The sequence below is a fragment of the Perca flavescens genome, chromosome 15, assembly GCF_004354835.1.
Source record: "Perca flavescens isolate YP-PL-M2 chromosome 15, PFLA_1.0, whole genome shotgun sequence".
NCBI classification, from domain to species: domain Eukaryota; kingdom Metazoa; phylum Chordata; class Actinopteri; order Perciformes; family Percidae; genus Perca; species Perca flavescens.
Window position 1 is genome coordinate 5,474,318 of NC_041345.1, and position 20,511 is coordinate 5,494,828.

General features: G+C 40.4%; 2 protein-coding genes across 5 annotated transcripts; both read right to left on the reverse strand.

Annotated features, from left to right (window-relative positions):
* Window positions 1-1,981: 1,981 nt before the first annotated feature.
* Window positions 1,982-15,392, reverse strand: il2rb (interleukin 2 receptor, beta). 2 transcript variants are annotated; one of them, XM_028600686.1, is made up of 10 exons: window positions 15,201-15,392; window positions 10,951-11,048; window positions 10,341-10,485; window positions 10,140-10,206; window positions 9,854-9,947; window positions 9,436-9,581; window positions 7,970-8,153; window positions 6,886-6,988; window positions 6,677-6,746; window positions 1,982-4,575 (listed from the first exon to the last, which is right to left on the reverse strand). In XM_028600686.1, the coding sequence occupies exons 2-10, from the start codon at window positions 11,027-11,029 to the stop codon at window positions 3,799-3,801; spliced, it is 1,665 nt and encodes a 554-aa protein (XP_028456487.1). In that variant the 5' UTR covers window positions 11,030-11,048; window positions 15,201-15,392; the 3' UTR covers window positions 1,982-3,798. The 2 variants fall into 2 exon arrangements, with proteins under 2 accessions (XP_028456487.1, XP_028456486.1); XM_028600685.1 differs by lacking the exon at window positions 15,201-15,392 and adding an exon at window positions 12,851-13,159.
* Window positions 15,393-17,293: 1,901 nt separating this feature from the next.
* On the reverse strand, window positions 17,294-20,340 carry cimip4 (ciliary microtubule inner protein 4). 3 transcript variants are annotated; one of them, XM_028600612.1, is made up of 4 exons: window positions 20,049-20,340; window positions 19,826-19,949; window positions 17,539-17,649; window positions 17,294-17,406 (listed from the first exon to the last, which is right to left on the reverse strand). In XM_028600612.1, the coding sequence occupies exons 1-4, from the start codon at window positions 20,091-20,093 to the stop codon at window positions 17,333-17,335; spliced, it is 354 nt and encodes a 117-aa protein (XP_028456413.1). In that variant the 5' UTR covers window positions 20,094-20,340; the 3' UTR covers window positions 17,294-17,332. The 3 variants fall into 3 exon arrangements, 2 of the variants coding, with proteins under 2 accessions (XP_028456413.1, XP_028456412.1); XM_028600611.1 differs by having other exon boundaries at window positions 17,294-17,411; XR_003694487.1 differs by lacking the exons at window positions 19,826-19,949; window positions 20,049-20,340 and adding an exon at window positions 18,326-18,365 and having other exon boundaries at window positions 17,294-17,411.
* Between the last annotated feature and the right edge of the window lie 171 nt (window positions 20,341-20,511).

Here is a 20,511-nt window from a genome sequence, read left to right on the forward strand (position 1 = left end):
CTCTGTGTGATTGACGGAGCAAGCAGAGGAAATTTAAACAAGCTGAGACTTTAGAAAGCCTTCCAGCTGGACACTGTCAGCATACTCAGCAGAAGAAGATAGCATAGGGTATAAATGTTATAAGGATTGGGGTGCTAATTCGGTTGTACAGACAAAGACAACAGTGACACTAAACAGATCCCAGAGAGAGGATGAGGAAGAAGAAGAACTCGCTGGCTCCCTGATTCATGTTTGTTCAGTTTTCTAATGTCACCTAGTGGCAGAATAAATATAGTGCATCAAAGATACTTCAGTCTATTCTGGGACATAAATGAAAACAGACATTTACGCTAAAAAACACAAAATTTGACAGCGCAATGCTGGGCTAATTCATTTTCCCCATGGCTAGAAAACCATTGGGTCACCAATCAAACCCAAGAAGACAATGGGGTATTTTGACCCAGTGTTAGTGATAGTTTTTATATTATCAATCAACTTTATTCAAGACACAGAGGCCCATAGAGACAACACAATACAAATATATATATATAAATATAAAACAATACAAAACATTTAAGAATGGTGTCGATGAGGCATCATTTATAAAACATACACAGGCTTCGAGTCCAATGTTTCCAAAAGCAAGATGTATACCTTGTGTCACTCTTAGAAACATCAACTATGGACACAATGATCATATTCTTAGACCCTGTCAGTCTGCACATGAATCTATACATAAAATTAACACATTGTTAGACACAAACAATTCACTGGCACTACTCCCCCTAGGAAGTTTTAGCACAATTCTCAGTGCATCATTGTAAGCCACTTGAAGTTTTTTCAATTTCGACTCTCTAAAATTACACCCCAGGTGGGCAGTATACAGTGGAGTGCAATAGGTTTACTGCTGTGGTACTTGTTTTTGACTTATTTTTTAATAACGTGTATCCTTCACTGTTTTTTTTTTCATTGTCACATACACATCGTTTTGTGCAATTCACAATGCATTTGTGACAATTTAAAAGGTCCCATGGCATGACAATTTCACTTTATGAGGTTTTTTAACATTAATATGAGTTCCCCCAGCCTGCCTATGGTCCCCCAGTGGCTAGAAATGGTGATAGGTGTAAACCGAGCCCTGGGTATCCTGCTCTGCCTTTGAGAAAATGAATGCTCAGATGGACCGATCTGGAATCTTCTCCTTATGAGGTCATAAGGAGCAAGGTTACCTCCCCTTTCTCTGCTTTGCCCTCCCAGAGAATTTGGCCCACCCATGAGAGAGAGAGAGACATCATCATGGCATCATCATGGCTTTCAAATGAGCAAAGTGGCAGTTGGTCAAGGACTGGGTAACCTCCTGTGAGCAATCAGTGAGTACATTAACAGCTCTGCACAGGAATAAGTTGCATTTGTGTGGAGCGTGTCTTCTGTTAGCTGAAAAGATGCCAATTCTACCTATATTGCCTAATGTTTCCCATTTTGGGTCAGCCCATGGGCCACCAAATAGGTTATGAGTAACAAGGTACAGCAGGTACATAAAAGCGCTTTCTTTATTGCAAATGTCTCTGCGTTTGTGTGTAATTTAAAGAAATGGCTTGACATAATTTGGGTACAAGTTGGGCTCTCGTGACATGGAAAAAAAAAAGAGGTGTAGAAACACTGATGAAAAGCAACGTCTTGTGCTGTTTCTTACCGACATGGCTAAATAGCGTAAATTCTCTTTGAGGTGAACGGATGTCGCAGGTTGTGTCAGAGTTAAATGTCAAACCACACTCTAATACACACGCTCACAGCTCACACACACACTGCCAGGACCACCTGACAGGACATGTAAACACTCAAAACTACACGCACACACGCACGCGCGCACGCGCGCACGCGCGCACGCACACACACACACACACACACACACACACACACACTTCTTCTCACACTTCAGCGCACATGCCCACCCCTCAGCCCTCATTCCACAACGACACAGGAAGTCAAAGGGTGACCCATTTTTACCAGAAGTTTTATTTTGTTTGGTCTCTGCGCAGATGTCACTGAGTGCAACGGAAATAAACTGCATGTGTGGCGACAAGAGCAGCAGCATTTACCACTGACCTCAATGAGTTACATGAATCTAGAAATAGCAATCTAATAAATATGATACCAATGCTTGTTTACACAAAGATTTTTTTTTTTATTGTAGATAGTAAACTTTACCAGGTGGAAACATGATTAATGATGATTAATTAGGAGTTGATTTGATATCTTAAACAGCATGAAATCCTTTATAAAGATGTACAAACAAATGACAAACCAGCTGCCTTTCATTTTGACAGTAGATCAGTACAGACTAAAATCTATTAATTTAATGTATTCAACAGCTTGAGTCATGCGAACCATTACAGATGTCATATTCTACAAATATATCTTTTTGCACGATGCGACTCTAAAGGGATGCTCATACATTCTTTATTAAAAGTAATTTATTTTTATTATTTATTTACATAATCAAAACACATTTAAATCACGTTTCACTGCTTAAAAAAAATCCCAGATCTGCCTGCAGGAATGAAGAATTTTTTATTTTGCGATAATATTAGTAGATTTAAAGAGCTCTTACAATGTAATGTCTAAAGTAAGATTTAAGTTAAAGTAATAAAAAGCAAACAACAAAACTGTGTCAGTCATTAATAACAGACAGTAGCATTTAGTTTAAAGTAATGTCTACTTTCACGCTCTGCTTCGTGCAATGTTTAATATGTATTTAAACACTAATGCAAATAAAGCCAATTGAAAAAAACTTTCAACGTATAGTCAACAATTAGGTACCGTACACCATTCTGCAACAGTATACACAATTGGTAGATTTCTTTTTTTTTAAGATTATTTCTTTTGGCATTTTAGGCCTTATTTTTTTACTTTACAGGACAGCTTAGATATGAAAGCGTAGAGAGAGGGCGAATGACATGCAGTAAAGGGCCACAGGTCCATATCGAACCTGCGGCTGCCACGCCAAGGACTGAGCCTCTGTACTGTATATGGGCGCATGCACTACCAGGTGAGCTACCCAGGCGCCCAACTGGTTGATTTTTACTCACCTTCATATGTCTGGCTCTATCCCTTCACATTGGCTTCAAAGCCACGTTGTTCTTTTAAAGTCAGGTTGTTCTTGAACCTTCTGTGCCTGACCGTCCCTCGGAACTTCTTCATTTACACCAATCTCATGAAGACAAATTCCTGTACAACTATTGTTCTTAGTAAGCAAAGTCAATCAAATGTTGATTTGGAGTGAATATAGCAACAATGACAGAACAATGTCAGTTTGTATAAGTTCATTTAAAAGCTGCTCCAATCATTTTTTTCTTGATCAAAAGACCATGTGTAATGTGAAAGGGGTCCTTTATTGCGTTGTACCAGCACTGAATTACCACCCGACCCTGCAGATTTCCCGCTCCACAACTTTACTGTTTTGGTTCACTCTCACCGCTCTTATTAACTTTGTTTGTTTTTTTCAGCAAAAATGCAACAAAAAAGAGAATTAATATCGGATTTACATTAATCAAGTGGCCAGAAACACGACTCAAAAGGAATGCTAATATAGCTCAGTCTTGTTCTGCTGCCCCCATGTGACCAACTGACGAATCACTGCAGGTTTGAAGCATGAAAATCATTGAATTTGCATGAATGCATTTCTTTTTCTTTGTCAAAACGCTCTTGAGTCAGAGATACTCACTTTCGCAATCAGATTAGAATAAACAGTCGGGTCGCTAGTGATGCAAACACATTCCATTTTAAAATGATCGCACGGGGATTATTCCAGGTACGTTTTTAGATTGATTTATTGCTGAATGTTGTCTGGAGCTCTTTGAGGGTCAGATACCCTGTTTTACAGGGCTCCACAGGCATGGAGGAAGACCTGCACATGGCATCAGCCATAGGCCAGGCGGCGTAGCTGCCACTACTAGCCACCAAAGGTACATCTTCCTGTTCGCTATCAGAGGGTATCGGAGTTAAACTGGGAGCGTTAGGAGGGGGTGGAGCAGAGGAGGGGGGGCACATCCGGGAAGGAAGATGGAAAGGGAGAATGAAAAGAGGAGGGCTATGGTGATCGTTCGAAACCTCTTTCCCTTCCACATCCACGACCATTTTATCGTCCTCGCCTTCTTCATCTTCCTTTCCGAGGCCAAAGCCAGAGTCTGGGCTCTGCGGCTCCCTCTTCAAGCTCTCATAGGTCTGAGAGGTGTCCAACGAAGGGCAGAGGGAGACGTGAAGGTTGTGGCTGTTGTGCAGATTGTAGAAATCATCATGATAGGTGAAGTAGGCAGGATTGGGGTCAGATCGAGCTGAGCTCCCGGAGGAGGTGGACATGAAGTAGCCCTTGTTAGAAAAGCAGGATGAAGAGTAGGAGGAATGGTCAACATCCCTGCTGGTGGCTGAGCTAGCCGAGGGGTAGCTCCTGAAGTGAAGCAGGGCGCTGGTGGTGCTGGAGGAGGGAGAGGTGGAGGGGACCACATCCCAGCTTTCGCACAACTCAACCGGGGAGATGCGGTCGCATGGCTGGGCCACGAAGAACGACTCAGAAGCTGGCAGAGGCTTCAGCCATTTCTAGGAAAAAAGAAAGAGAGATTTAGAGTAGAAAATACACCTGAAGAATGACACAATAGTGTTTTTTTTATATTTGGAGTCATGAGTCCTGAGTGTTTTTTATGTACAGTACAGGCCAAAAGTTTGGACACACCTTCTCATTCAATGTGTTTCTTCAAAGTAGCCACCCTTTGCTTCTTTATTAATAAGGGAAAAAAATTCCACTAATTAACCCTGACAAGGCACACCTGTGAAGGTAAAACCATTTCAGGTGACTACCTCATGAAGCTCATTGAGAGAACACCAAGGGTTTGCAGAGTTATCAAAAAAAGCAAAGGGTGGCTACTTTTTGAAGAATCTAAAATATAAGACATGTTTTCAGTTATTTCACACTTTTTTGTTAAGTACATAATTCCATATGTGTTCATTCATAGTTGTGATGCCTTCAGTGAGAATCTACAATGTATATAGTCATGAAAATAAAAAGGAAACGCATTGAATGAGAAGGTGTGTCCAAACTTTTGGCCTGTACTGTATGTGAGAGCCATTATCTCTGATTTTCGGAAAGTGCTCTGTATGTAAGTCTGAGTTTGTTCTCGGGGGTTCGTTTGAATACAAGCAAGAGACAAACCACACCAAGAGGTCGTTTTTTTTGCGGTTTAAAGAAGATACACGCTGTCCTTTTCCTGGTAGTCAGTGGTGAGTGGCGAGTGACACGCCTTTACTTCTTATTAACCTGAAACCAAACTGAAAATAAGCAAGAAATTAATTTAATAGCGGAGGGGTCCCTAATAGCAAAGTCTCTACTTCCTTGGCCCGATCTGCTTGATGGTAAATGGTCTGCATGTATATAGCGTCTTTCTACCTTACCGGACAAAGCGCTTTACAATTTGCCTCTCATTCGCCCATTCATACACGGATGGTGACAGTTTAGGTGGTATACTTGCAGGGGAATTATGCTCATTAGAGGACAAAAGCAGTTGTATTGAATTTATGTTTATGATGTTGTGGGACTCACACAAGACAGATTTAAAAAAAAAAAAAAAAAACATTGTCAAAATTGAATCAGCAGAGATATTGTAACTTAGTCCTCTGTATGGGTCAAGCCCCAAAAACTCTGGATCCTACAATTCCCATAATGCAACCATTAACATATTTGTCTCATCCCCTACCTTCCTGGTAAACACCCACATCTTAAATCCTGCTCTGTGTAACACAGGATTTTGGTTATAAATCTACAAGTCTACAAGCCCAAATTCAGATAACCCTGATGACATCACTATGACATCATCTGGGTTATTTTCTTAGACTTGACAAAGCTCCTCCAGAGCCCCAAAAGATATTATACTGTTTTCACAGGGCAAGTAGTACTCCTCGAGGCTAGTAAACTGACGGGTACTTTACTTAAGAGTTTACATTTGATGATACTTTTACTTCAGTACATTTCAGAAGGAAACATTATTTTTCGACAGCTATAGTTATTTGTAGAATACAAATTAATTTAGACTTTAAATGCTTTTAATAGAAGTTTTGTCAATAGTGTGGTATTGCTGCTTTCACATAACCAAATAATCTTAATACTTGTTTCACCACTGGAGTGTTAGCAGTATGTACTGTAGGATATAGCCATGAGTAAGCATACTGTGTACAGTGAGAATCAGGTAGGTGCGAATTGGTCCCAGCATTGAGCCCTGGGGTACTCCAATTAGGAGAGGGGAGACACATTAGAGACAAAATCTATTTCTGGCATCCCAATGCCCCAGCCTATTGATTGGTTTGTGATGAGTACCTAAATGTCTCTGTTGTGGCTGTGAATCACAGTCTTGAGCTGCAAGATATTATCATTTTAGTCTATGTGAGCAGACTAAAAAGCCAACAATTAGTCAATTGAATCATTGTCTACAGACGAATGTTGAATAGAAAGCCTAACAAGTTTATTTACCATATCTCACAGCTGGAAAGAAAAGGAAAAAAAATGTAAATAAGAAATTGGAGTGAAAAGTTAATCATACTTGAATATTGCAAGCTTGCAGTCTGTGAAGCACATTTGTTAAAAAATGTTCTATGTGGTAGGATGTAGTGGTAACAATGCTCAATATTTTGTGAGAACATTTCATTTTACCTTTAGATTTCCTCCGTGGACAGAGTGGAAGTATTTTGAAGGGTTTGGTACTGGCTTCCCTTTGAGGAGCCTGAAACGGCAACAGGGATTCATTAAATTAGACATCCTGCATGCAAACATGCACACACATGCACACACACATGCACACACACACATGCATGCACACAAACACACACACACACACACACACACGCCAACACTATACTCACCCCCTGCTTGAACAACTCCTGTAAACGACCAGCATTACAGTGATGAGACCCAAGCTCAACATCACTCCGCATATTACCAATGATGTCCAAAACAGAAGCCAGTCTGAAACAGAAAGCTGCCGTTACAATGTGTAAAATGCATGTATACAAGTAAATCAGAAAATCCATTTTGTTCTCCCTCAGGTCTTACCATTACAACTTGTTCTAACCTGTGAATATTATTTTGCCCCTTGAGCATCTTAAAGGTCCCATGACATGGTGCTCTTTGGATGCTTTTATATACTGTTTTATATACTATACCCTAATACTGTATCTGAAGTCTCTTTTATATAGACCTTAGTGGTCCCCTAATACTGGATCTGAAGTCTCTTTTATATAGACCTTAGTGGTCCCCTAATACTGGATCTGAAGTCTCTTTTATATAGACCTTAGTGGTCCCCTAATACTGTATCTGAAGGTGGAGGGTGGGGGTGTGGCCTTGACCAACTACCACTTTGCTCGTTTGAAAGCCATGATGTCTCTCTCTCTCTCTCTCTCATGGGAGGGCCAAATTCTCTGGGCGGGCAAAGCAGAGAAAGGGGAGGTAACCTTGCTCCTTATGACCTCATAAGGAGAAGATTCCTGATTGGCCCATCTGAGCTTTCATTTTCTCAAAGGCAGACCAGGATACCCAGGGCTCGGTTTACACCTATCACCATTTCTAGCCACTGGGGGACTATAGGCAGGCTGGGGGAACGCATATTAATGTTAAAAAACCTCATAAAGTGAAATTTTCATGCCATGGGACCTTTAAGGGAAAGATGCTGTGTATAAATGGCTCTTGACATTATTTCATTATGGGTTTCAAATGTAAAAACCTCATAAAACGTCTGTGTGTGATTTACTCCTTTCAATGGATCCAATATTTCACCAGAGCCCTACTAGAGCCTACGAGGAAGCAACCCCAGATGTAGCTTTTTTTTTTGTCTGTGCACGGTGAATGACTACATTTCCCTGACAGGTCTGGGATCATCTGTTTCCTATTTACAATGAGAACTGTAAGCTTGTGTCCCTCAAACAACCTGGAAATGCAAAGTGTTGTTACCATGATCCTGTGATGTTTCCACCATGTCTGTCGCTCCCACCCAGGCTGTTGTTGGACTCCAGTTGCTCCAGTGGCAAATGGCTGGTTCAGTGGGTTTGACTCGCACCCTGACCTCGTGGTGACCCTTTAGTTTCAAAGCAGATATCCTAAGCTCTTCTTCTTGTGTGTACAAAGTTCTGGCCTCCTGATAACGGAATCCAATATCAAAATTAGGGTGTATCTTAACAACCAGAAAGGATTTGTCAAAATGCTTCAGCTAATCACGAGGTAAATTTATTCTCACCATAAAATATAATGTGAGGTATCTACAAAGTGAAAATCAAAGAATGAACGCCTCTCACAACCTTTTAGCCACGCTGCTAGCATGGATGGCAATGTCGTTATTGCAGGTTTAACTTCAACTTTGAGGGCGCCTGGGTAGCTCACCTGGTGGAGCGCGCGGCCACGTATAGAGGTTTACTCCTCTTTGCAGTGGCCGCGGGTTCGACTCTGACCTGCAGCCCTTTGCTGTCATTCCCCCTCTCTCTCCCCTTTCATTTCTTCATCTGTCCTATGAAAATAAAGGCCTAAAAATGCCGCAAAAATAATCTTAAAGTGCTCATATTATGCTGATTTTCAGGTTTATAATTGTATTTAGAGGTTGTACTGCACATTGCTGTAGCTCCTCTTTTCACCCTGTGTGTTGAGCTCTCTGTTTTATCTACAGAGTGAGGCATCTCACTTCTGTTCCATCTTTGTTGGGAGTCGCACATGCACAGTAAGGACTACTAGCCAGTCAGAAGCAGAGTATGAGGGCATGCCCTGACAGTACCTAGGTAAGGACTACTAGCCAGTCAGAAGCAGAGTATGAGGGTGTGCCATGCTAGCAGCTAGGCGAGCATTATAACGTGTGTTCCAAAGTGACCACGTTGGTCTCTGAAGTAAAGGCTGGACTACAATAGAGCTGTTTGGAGCAGTTTGTGAACAGTGTTTTCTGTTGGAGATGGTAAGTCCCTTTGGGGGGGACTTTGGACTTTTTAATTTTGTAAACCTATAACATGCACAAAAAAGTTATATAACACAATAAAGGAAAGGGAAAAAGCCAAAAAGCATAATATGAACACTTAAAAAAATATATATATATTTATATTTATCTATAGGCCAGTAAGCTTATCATTACTGTAACGTGTTTTTCACAAATATGTTGATTTATATTTGCAAATAATATTTTGGATATTTCTGGATTTTCTATTTTTTTTTTATTAACAATTTGGTGTCCTCCATGCAGTAACTCTGAGGACCCCCTAGGGATCCCGTACCCCCTGTTGAAGATCTCTGCTGTAGGGTCTTAATCTTGTTATTTTATGCCTATGATATACCATCATGCTCATATAGCATGTTTTGAAAAAGGATTATAGTAAATATGAGCTGTATTTTTTATAAAATGGCCATTCTTGCATGCAAGTGAATGATGAGTGACCACTCACGTTCCACGTCTGTTTTTTCTCTTTGATCTGAACTTCGAAATCAAAGGATGTGAAGAAGTGAGAGCGACGACTGTCTTGACTCCATGATATCCTGGTCTCATTGGCAGTACTGCTGACATTGGGAACTCCTGGAGGATGCATTTTGACTGTATGCACGCACACACACGCACATGCACACACAAACAAACACGCACATGCCCAACACGCACACACACGCAAAAAGAAAAGCCCGCATTTAATTAATTCCTGCTCTTTACCACTGTTTTGAAACCCACCAATATAAACCTATATACAAATCCTAAACATGTTACCCTGGTAAAGACTTCAAAAGATTTCCTTGTAATGAATTATGTCAAATGTCTTTTATAACCAGATTTGTGAATAACTTTTCAGGAGCAACCTAAAAAGGGAAACTCACTGTGATTGTATGGTGAATAGTTTGTGATGTTCTCCACCAACGTCCCGTTACACTGCATGCTGATGTAGGGCATGTCTGAAAAACTGTTGAATTCCTGGAGGGACCCATAATATATATTCAATGAAACAGTGAAGACAGAAGTTGAGTGTTGTGATTATCGTTATGGATTTATTCTTTTTTCTAGAGCAACATTTGCACAAAAAAGATTCAACAGGGTAAGATCATGGGGGGGTAAGATCGATAGAGATGTTGAAATGTTCTTATGAATGATGTGCTAGTGACTTACTTCATTTTCAAAGACAAAACTGCAGCCTGGAGGAGAGTTTCTGTGTTGTTTTAGCTTGCAGCTTCGACTAAGTAAAAAAAAAAGGGACAACAATCACCACTAATGGCTGCAGAAAAGCTGCTGTTATCATGTTTTCCACTCCAAAATAAAAAATAAAAATGGAAACAAGCATATATGCGTATAACATCTCTAACATCTTACCTCATTTTTACGCGTAGTTTCTGGTTGTTCTCAGAGATCCAGGTTGTCTTCACACCAACGATCCAGCAGTCCACACCAGGAGCCACTGGAGAGCTGTCCCATGTACAGCTGACATTGTTGACAAAGTCATTTACGCAGGACAGTCCTTGAGTGACAGAGACATAACAAAAAGAAAAGGAGATTAGGACTCTCTAGGTCTCTCTCTCTATCAGTGTCATTGTACATACTCAAGTGGCGGTTGCAAGGTTAAACGAAATCAGTAAATTTCCCTTTTGAGGGATCTAGTTTTCAACTTTGAAAGTGGTCATGTTTCGCTTATTTCACTGTAATTCATAAATGTATGTTATGACTTGCAGAGAAGAGACTTCGCTTCAAACATAACAACTTCACTCGGAAGACAAAACGAACTCAATGAAAGAACATAATCTTTGGAGCCTTGTGATGGCTATTCTTGTTTAAATAAACACTTTGAGGCAACACTTGTCTTTCCGTGGGTTTATTCAATTATCTGCAGATGGACTCACGTCAAGTGCATGTTTGCTCGAATGAGTGAGAAAGGGCAGTAATATAGAGACGGTTTCAGTTGCAACCGCACTCGGTTATACAGTACCTTGCGAGCCTTTGTGAGATTGGGCTGCGTGCACTGAAGCCAGAACCAGCAGAACGTATGAGGACACCAGGATCTCCATAGCCTTGACCACAATAGGACTGTGAACAGAAAGGATCGATACATGCTGTACTTTAGAATGAGAATCTGAATCAACACCATTAAATACTAGGGATGGGAATCACCAGAGGCCTCACAATACAATACCATCACGATACATATATTATTACGATTTTAAACATATTGCAATATTCTGCGATATATTGCAATTTTATCTAAAAAGATGCATGTCTCTGTTTGTTCATCTCTGTTAGAAACATTATCCTTAGAACGGTTTTTGCTGCAGTTTCTTACCATCTGCTGCTGTTTTAGTATTTCTCTGTCTTAGTATTTCTGTCCTTCATGCGTTAATCATAAAAGCTGAGTGATCTTGTATCCCTGAGGGCAGAGTGCATCATGTGGAGGAGATGCCGGGGCCTGACTAGAGATAAGAAGAAACCTACTGATTGCATGAACCGAATAACTACCTTGACTCCTTTAAAAAGACGCTGTTGTGAACAATCTTCAGCCACTTTTCTGTACTTGCGCTGTAAGTGCTGTAAAACTGACTCTACTTGCGAGGAAAAACGAACTTTGAGAGAACGCCAGTGATTTTGTCCATTCTTTGATAAATAATTATCCTAACAACATTGCAATTTATTACCTTCTTTTTTTTCCAACTTCAAATTTTTCCCCAAAAATTAATAAATAAACATAAACATAAATTTCTCTGTTTGTTCATCTCACTTCAATTTTATTGCTGCGAAATGGGATTGTCAAGCAGACAAACTGACCAACACATACGTATATAACAATAGATCGATAGCTGGCGTGTGTGTATCGATACAGTATTGCCACGGAAAATATCGCAACGCTATGCTGTATTGATTCCCCCCCCCCTATTAAATACATGAACGTATTCGGCAGAACATTTTTCACATGAGACTTAACAAACAACAAGGGTTGTATGTAGCGCTTGCAGCGTATCTAAGTAACACATGGGATTTGTGTTTAAAGTTGACACATTTTGGTGGTTACGACCACATAGCAACTGGGCGGATTAAAAACAGTAACCAGGTAACCAAACAGGTTCATACAGCTGTATGAAAATGTTTTTGCATTTTTTTTTAATGGAGAGAAACTCAGTTCTGAAACTGCATCAGTTAATCATCATCAGGGTGCTGTATAGTTTTGAGAGTGAAAAAACAATAGTAGATCCACACTGAGCAGCCCACTCATACTGAGAAGGCGGCAACTAGCAGTTATAAGTGAAACCTGACTGAGGCTAAAGGCAGCTGTGCTGGTGCACTACAGACAATATATTAACTGTGTGTCACATTAAGAACTTTATACCGGCCATAGTGATAAATATTAAGTGTCATGCTTAGTTTAGTTTATTGTGGCTGACTACATGTTATACACGGAGGCATTTCTGCTAATAAAACAGTGAGGATTATAACAGAATAATGTGATTATATATACAAATTATAAATATATGACCCAAAGAAAAAGAACATAAATTTCCTCAACGTCGCACAGTTCGTCACCAGTCTGACTCATCGGTCGTTGCCGTTCCGTCAAAGCCTGAACTAAGCAGATCTGGATGTAACTTTATGGAAAGTGCAGATGAGTCACCGTGATTAATATTATAACATAATGTACAGGAGAAACAAAACCACTTGTTCTTAATAATAACAGCAGATCGGGGAAATGACATATCATCATCTACAGTAAATGCAATTGAACAGCAGGTGCAATACTGTACAAAATTGAAAGTAGTACAATGCATAGACTCAAGTTGTTACAACATTATTCTTGTATTATTTTTGAATAGCATCAGTGTATGTAGGAAGTGATACAGTACCTCATGAGCGTCGGGTCAGTTAGGGTAGCAGGGGGGTCTCTGAGAGGAACCACATTCTCCTCTCCTCTGCTGGACAGACGAGTTTAAAAGATGCCCTTTTTCTTCTGTCTCTTTCTGTCCCTCTGTTTTTTCTACTCGCACATCACTATCTCACTCACTTGTGCAACTCTCTCTCTCTCGCTCTCTGTTGCTCATCCTTCTGTCTCCTCACTCGCGCCCCTCTCTCTTCTGTGAGTGCCCAGTGACATTTTCCACTTGTAACCACAGCCTGTGTCTGAGGCTTACAGGAAGCCTCGCGTGAAGCTGTGTGTGATGGTGTGAGGGGACGGGTGGGGGTGGAGGGGGTGGAGGGGGTGGAGGGGGGCGGTGAAGGGGACCGTAGAGCAGAGCACCTCCTCCTGCTCACCAGCAACAGCAGCAGCTATACCTGGACGCTGCTAGGATACTAATTGAACTAAAACGAGAAATACAAAGCACACCACATCCTGTTTCAATCACAACGTAAAGTGGGTTGTACAAAGGGAATCGTACAACGTCTTATGAAGTGGTTGATGTCAATGAAACGATCTTAAAACTGAAGATTCTGAGGATTACAGTGGCTAAAGCTACCAGATTTGGAACCTTGGGGGTTATTTAAAATACAAACAGCGCACACACACACAAAAAAAGTTGCATAGCGTCAAAACCGCTGCTGTTACAGCCACAACCACTGCAGACACATATACACATATACTACTCATGTGCTTCTGTAGCGGGAAAGTGACAATGAGGTTAAAAGTTAAAGCAGCAGCCTGCTCTTCACTTAAAGGTCACAAACCATTTCATTTCAAAGGGGAATAATACAGTAGATGTATAAAAAAAATGATTAGGGGAGGTGGTGTTATGTATCTTTCTGTTTATGCTAAACGTAGGGTGGTCTGATATCTGAGGGCAGGATATGGTCTTTTTTATATTGTATTTACCCTTTTTCTTGCTAGAGTTGCTGTAAAAGAAAAGATCATGCAAAAAACACGCCTTGTGTGTGCTCTTATGTACATTCACAGTGGTAATAAATAGCTCAGTAAACATAATGCACCATTTATGTTTCCCATCATTTCTGCAAATGCTAATCCCACAAAAAGTGTGTGGTTTGGGATATGTAAGAATTATTGTTCCATAGCTTCAAATCAGGGTTGAGTTGAGAAATAACGGGCTGTTAGCTTGTCATATTGTCGCTCTTAGTGTCTAATACATTAGGATACAAAAGGATATTACTTCTTTAGTGGAACATCTGATTGATTATCTACTTCGTTTGAATAGACAACCAATCAAATGCATTTTTTTCCCCAAGTCAGAGGGAGGATCCAAACCAAATACTAATATCCCTGAGGATCTTGATTTTTTTTTAAATTCAAACATAAAGTTCAGCCCGCATCCCACCCCAATAATTTTCGCACAGTCCCTAATTTTCAACAACGTGCTTTGGTTATCCTGTCAGGGCCTCCGTGTTGTCATAAAAATATGATGTAAGACTCAGACATGCTGCTTGGAGAATTTGATCGACAAAAAATATCCGTGCAAATGAAAGTCAATCAAACTAAATATGGAAAATAAAGTCATGTTGCAGATGGAGAGGGGAGAAAAAGTAATGGCGAAACAGAGAAACATTTGTAGGAGTGTATTTTCACCCTCACTCAAATGCCAAAATGTGAGTGCAGTAAGTCTGGCACAGCAAACAGAATAGGTGTGATCAATCTTCTAGTATCTCCAAGTGTTCATCTTATACTTAAAGTTCAATGAAGGGCCATTGTGCAACACTCATCCATGCTGTACATAGGCCTTCAACCACAAAGCATAAGCAAAACAACTGTTGCAACATTATATGACTTAGGTGTCAGCATCAACTAGCAGCGATAGCAGGAGAGACAAGGGCAGAGAGGGCTGAAGCGTGCAGAGGATGTGCAAGAGAAGGAAGAGCGTATGCATCTCTCGCCGAAAGGTCAGGCACGGTGCCTGAGGCGGGCTGCTGCTAAGACGGCTAGTTATAGATTGTTATGTTTGTGTCTTCATCAACAGACCACAAAGATTGTTGATGAGGGGGGACACAGACAAGGGAGGGCACACTCACATTAAAAAAACTCGAAAAAGTCTATAACATGATGCACTGTTTTTTTATACCTCTAAGTCTAAGTCTGCACGATTCCTGTAGAAGTAGAGGCCAGAGTTCACTAAACTCATGAGAGGCTGTTGTTGTGGTTAGCTTTGAGCTAAATGCTAACAGGCTCACAATGACAACGCTAGCATGCCCATGTTAACCGGGTTTAATGTTTACCGTGTTTACCATTTGAGTTTAGCGTGTTAGCATACTAACCTTTGGTAATTAGCACAAAACACAAGTGTAGATGAGGCTGACGGGAATGTTGGAATTCTAGTTTTGCAACTATTGAGTTGGACAAATTACAACTTTGACCATATAATGGCTAAATATTCCGAATAATCCTACGTACATTACATGTGTTTAATGTCATACATACGCATGCATGCGCACACACACATTCTTTGCTAAACTGAGGCTAGCAAAGGCATGTAGAACTCATACCATGTACCTAAAATAAGATAACTTATCAAACTACAACATACTAAGAATACTAACAATATAACTGATTCTGTGCAAGAGTGAAAATAGTTCACATTTTGGTTTCCTAATATCAAGCATATCAGGAATCACACAGTGTAACAGGCACATTACGAATATGACGTGCAATTCTGAATAGTGAAGCGTTGGCTTTTATTTAATCCCTCTTTATAGGTCATTTGACATGATACAGATATCTGTATTTCTGTTTCAGTGTCTCTGTGTCCCAATCATAGAGTGTAAAACTAGTGGACAGAGCATGTGTGACATCACCCATTGGTTTGCGGAGATCTGCTATCCGTCGTCGAGTTTGACATTATGGGCGCAGCCATCCTGGTTGCGGATGTGGCGATTTTAGACAAGAGGGAGGAGTGAGGGAGGAGCCACGTTGCGTTACACACTTTCACTGGCAATCACATCATAGCCACGCCCTAAAACACCCCCCCGTTTTATCGCCGATTTTGAAATCAACGAGACCATAATTTAAAAAATGAACATCATTCTGTGAGGCAGAAGACTTAAAACTAGCAATTGAGACCATGAACTCTAATATTTACTGAGGTAATAAATCAAGTGAGAAGTGGATCACTTTCTCATAGACTTCTACAGAAAATGACCTCCTTTTGCAACCGCACATGCTGCCCCCTGCTGGAATTCAGATAGAATGCAGGTTTAAGGCACTTCCCGCCGAACCGGATGCGTTGTCCATTAATATTATACAGTCTACGGTCTCAACCGGCAGTGGCAGATGGCCGCCCACCAAGAGCCTGGGTCTGTCCGAGGTTTCTGCCTAAAAGGACGTTTTTCCTCGCCACTGTTGCACTAAATGCTTGCTCTCGGGGGAATTGTTGGGTCTTTGTAAATTATAGAGTGTGGTCTAGACCTACTCTATCTGTAAAGTGCCTTGTGATAACTCTTGTTGTGATTTGAGACTATAAACGAAATTGAATTGAATGGGAGAGGTTCTGTAAACTGTCTCCACCTAACATTAGGATCATGTGAATAACAGTCTGTCAATGCTATCTGTGCTGACTGATTTTGTCAGTTTTTTTGTGCGTTGTTGAATCATGTGCAACTTCAAACAGTCCCTTCGACCTCCTTTCTGTGTGTAGCAAAGGACAAACCAGATCACGTCTACAGATACTTATATAGTTCTGGCTTGGTGGAAGAGCCAGCAGTTTGTGACAAAAAGGCAAGTTTCAGTGGTTTTTGTTGAAACCACCTCCATTCTGTTGCCTTTACACATCACAGAGAGAGTAACCCTTTCGGTTGCTGCTGCTAGCGTTCAGCGGTTTAGGTCCTTAAGTTTTAGTTTGAGTAGGGACTTTTAGTTTTAGTTTGAGTAGCTGTGTCTGTGTTTTATACATACAGTCATCCCTGTATCTGTAAGTGTATTTATTTTATTTTATTATTCTGTGGCTAAGGCGCTATATGTACAGCACTTTGGTCAGCGCGAGCTGTGTTTTAATGTGCTATAAAAATAAACTTTACTTACTTGATTGCTTATCCCTCATTGATGATCTCATATTGAGGTAAGAGAAGAAAAAGGCAGTTAAAAGATAAAAAACATTTTAAAGTGCATAAATAAATGCACCCACATGATATTGTTGCGGCCACGCGGTAACAGAAATTATTACAGTTTGGTATACCCTAAACCAAAGGGATATGTTTAGTCTAACCAATAATCTTTTTAGTGGTATTTCATCTCTAACATAATCCTCCTTTTGTTTGTTTATTGTTAAGCAACAGGACAACAACATGTAAGGTGGGAAATCACACTTTATTTCAGCGTTTCCAAAGAAACCCAAAGTGTGAATCACAAGGGCGCAGTGTGTGTTGTGGTCTCCGGGTTGGTAAGCAGGGCCTAATTATGCGGTGCTTTTTTTTTCATTTCCGTCAGTGTCTTGTCGAGCTTCTGGTTCACGATGTTTCTCTCTGTCCACTGGACTGCAGACAAGGCACAGAAATGCAAGTCACAAACAGAGAAAGATATACAAAAAGCACATCAGAACAGATGGACCAGAACAATAATCAGAGAGAGATGGAGGAATAGGAGTGAAGATAGAGCACCTACCCATTTCATTGGTCTTGTGGCCGTACCAGAGGTGGGGGTCAGGAGGCCAGGCAGTCGGAGGGTGGCTGATGTAAGAGTCCCTGGAGAGGGATTTCCATGTTAAAGGAGCCCCTAGAGACAGAAGGTTCAGTGGGTTCAATTAAAGATGGGAAAGTGAAGAAAAAGTGGGAAAAATTAAACAGAACTTACTAAGAATGTACTGCCATCTTGGCAACTATGAGTCTGCACTTGGGCACGTACACCTTGAGCTAAATGCTATCGTCAGCATGCTAACATGCTAATGTTCAGCAGGTATAACATTGACCATGTCTGTACCATCTTAGTTTGACATGTTAACGTTTGCGAATTCAAATTGAACACGTTTGCTGAGGCTGACGGGGAGGTCAATGTTTTGCAGGTCATAAACCAAAGTAACAGCTTAATATTTTTTGAATTGATGATAGTGTTAGATGATTAAAGTTGTTACAATTCATCCTCAGTAGGACATGTTTGTTCTGATCTCAAATGGTGGAAGAAGAGTGGGCGATCCAGTTAATTCAGGATTCTGGGGCCAAACATCAAAAGATGGCTTAATGGTTTAGATATAGACTGTTTATACTGTATACATATATATTGTATTTTTTCAATGTTGTCAAGTATTGTTGAATGTGACTGAGGTCATGATTATGAGCTATTTTGAATTCATGAGCCAAGTAAAAATAGAGCATAAGACAACGTGCACATTGCTGTAATAACTGCATTGTTGAAACTTGAGGGGTGGTGATGGTGCGGTGAATATGACACATACCTTTGGTGTGGGAGACCCGGGTTCAATTCCCACTTCCAATGTGTCCCTGAGCAAGACACTTAACCCATAGTTGCTGGGTGTGACGTAAATAGCAATTGTAAGTTGCTTTGGATAAAAAAAATGTCTTGTGTTTTATTAGTCAACATAAAAACAATTCTAAAAGAGAGGAGTACATCATCTTTATTTTCCTACACTGTTTAGTTGTACGGTGGCCGACAGGTGCAAACGCCCTGCAACTTCAGAAAACAGATGCATATAGACAAAACACAAGCAAATTAAGAAAACAACTTCATTAATTTGACAACACATGCGCAGCATTCAGCAAACGCGCTGCATATACACACAACACAGCCAAATATACAAACGCGCTGCAATTAAAAAACGATGCAAAAAGAAAAGCAAACCCCGAAAAAAGAAGCGACGCAAAAAGAAAAACAACTTCATTAATTTGACAACACATGCGCAGCATTCAGCAAACACGATGCAAATACACACAACACAACCAAATACATAAACGCGATGCGAATAAAAAACGATGCAAAAAGAAAAGCACACAAACCCCGAAAACAAATGCAACAAAAAAACGCTGCATCCAGATTCCACAACGGAAGTTCTCCAGACCTCTAGAGGGAACAGATAATCAGCTGGATTTTCTACCCCTTTTCGGCCTTTTTATTAGAGTCGGGTATGGCTGCATAGTAAAAAGAAAACTCCTGTCTCATGCCCTTATTAATAACATAATATAATATATTAGTAATATACAGTCTCTGCTCCCGTCTCAGCCGGGAGGCTGGTGCCGTGCTCGAGCTTCGACTTTTCAAAATAAAAGCTCGCGTTTGGTCGGCTCATCTTCCTTTGGTGTTTTGGATGTTTTTGAACTCAACAGTACGGCAATCATGCTAATGAATACAATAACTTTTTTCAGCAGATGTCTTACTTACAACACCATGGAGCAAGCAAAGCAGTTTTGTCTTTATGTGCAGGCTGGATTTATTCAGTTTGATAAATACATTTTTTGTATTTCAAGAGCGTATTGCTCCACAATATGAACACAGATTGGTAACTTATTTTGTTGTATAATCACAATATAATATATTATAATACCCAAATCGCCCCTGTAAATTCCACCTCTGAACATACCAAATATGGCATACAAACAGCACGAGTAAGTTAGCGTGTCACAAACCGTGCACTTGGCAACATTCAGAGCTGAATAATTCAGCAGGATAAGACAGATCATGTTTGGGCTACTCCGAATTCCCTTGATTTACTATCAACGTTGTCCATGTGGCCTTTGCCTTTAAAATGATGTTAATGTCACGTTAACCGTACAACATATTAACATCATGAGTACTGAATAACTGGTTAATATCACAGAAGCTGTACTTTGGACAGCTGAAGATATACTGTGCACCACTCACACCCATGGTAGTCTGCATAGAAGGAGGCTTTTTATAGAACTAAACGTACTAAAAAGAGACTGGACGTTGATTTACAGACCTGGAAATATGTTGGTGTGAAGACAGCAGCCCAGGCTGTGATAGCTGCACAGAAAGGCTGGTCCAGGATCAACACGCTGAGGCAGCGACAGGGACAGCACCTGAGGGCTTTCTACTGCCCTCACCTAAAGAACAGCATGTTCAGAGGAAATCATAAGTAACAACAACACATTTGTTAACATGCAAGCAGCCAAAGAGAGAAAAACCAACCCCAATGTTCTCACCTCTGTCTTTGCTGGTTTTGTACCTTTTTGGCCAATTGAGCTCATACTGAGATAATACACCGCGGGAGAGGCGAGTCGAACGAAAAGGTGTTAAATTTCTCAAGAATGTCACGCAAGACACCCAATATAAGGTTTCACCTCTGGACAAGAAATACAAAACACACAAAAACTGACATTTTAAGAGAAATGTGCAGCGAACATCCTCGTTGTACCACAGATGGTACGCACATTTATTTAGCACAATTATGTTAGTCTCTATTCAGAACGCCTTGTTTTGATGAAGAGCACAAAAACCAAGAACAATTGGAAGAAAAATAGTTTGTTAAATAAAGTGCAGGATGAAATCGCGCAGTTAAAATTGACCCGTTTTCAAATTTTGTTTTATATCAGAAAATATGGGACGTAGAAATATGTGCTGAAAATGTGTAGAAGAAAAATTTGACAGGACAAAACGAAGAAAAAA

Coding starts and splice junctions, on each gene's coding strand:
- cimip4 (XM_028600611.1), bottom strand. CDS start 20,093: ATGAGCTCAATTGGCCAAAAAGGTACAAAACCAGCAAAGACAGAG. Junction 19,950..20,048: donor CAAAACCAGCAAAGACAGAG/GTGAGAACATTG, acceptor GCTGTTCTTTAG/GTGAGGGCAGTAGAAAGCCC. Junction 17,650..19,825: donor TCACACCAACATATTTCCAG/GTCTGTAAATCA, acceptor TTCTGTCTCTAG/GGGCTCCTTTAACATGGAAA.
- il2rb (XM_028600685.1), bottom strand. Junction 10,486..10,950: donor ATCTCACAAAGGCTCGCAAG/GTACTGTATAAC, acceptor CTGTCACTCAAG/GACTGTCCTGCGTAAATGAC. Junction 10,207..10,340: donor AAACTACGCGTAAAAATGAG/GTAAGATGTTAG, acceptor TTTTTTACTTAG/TCGAAGCTGCAAGCTAAAAC.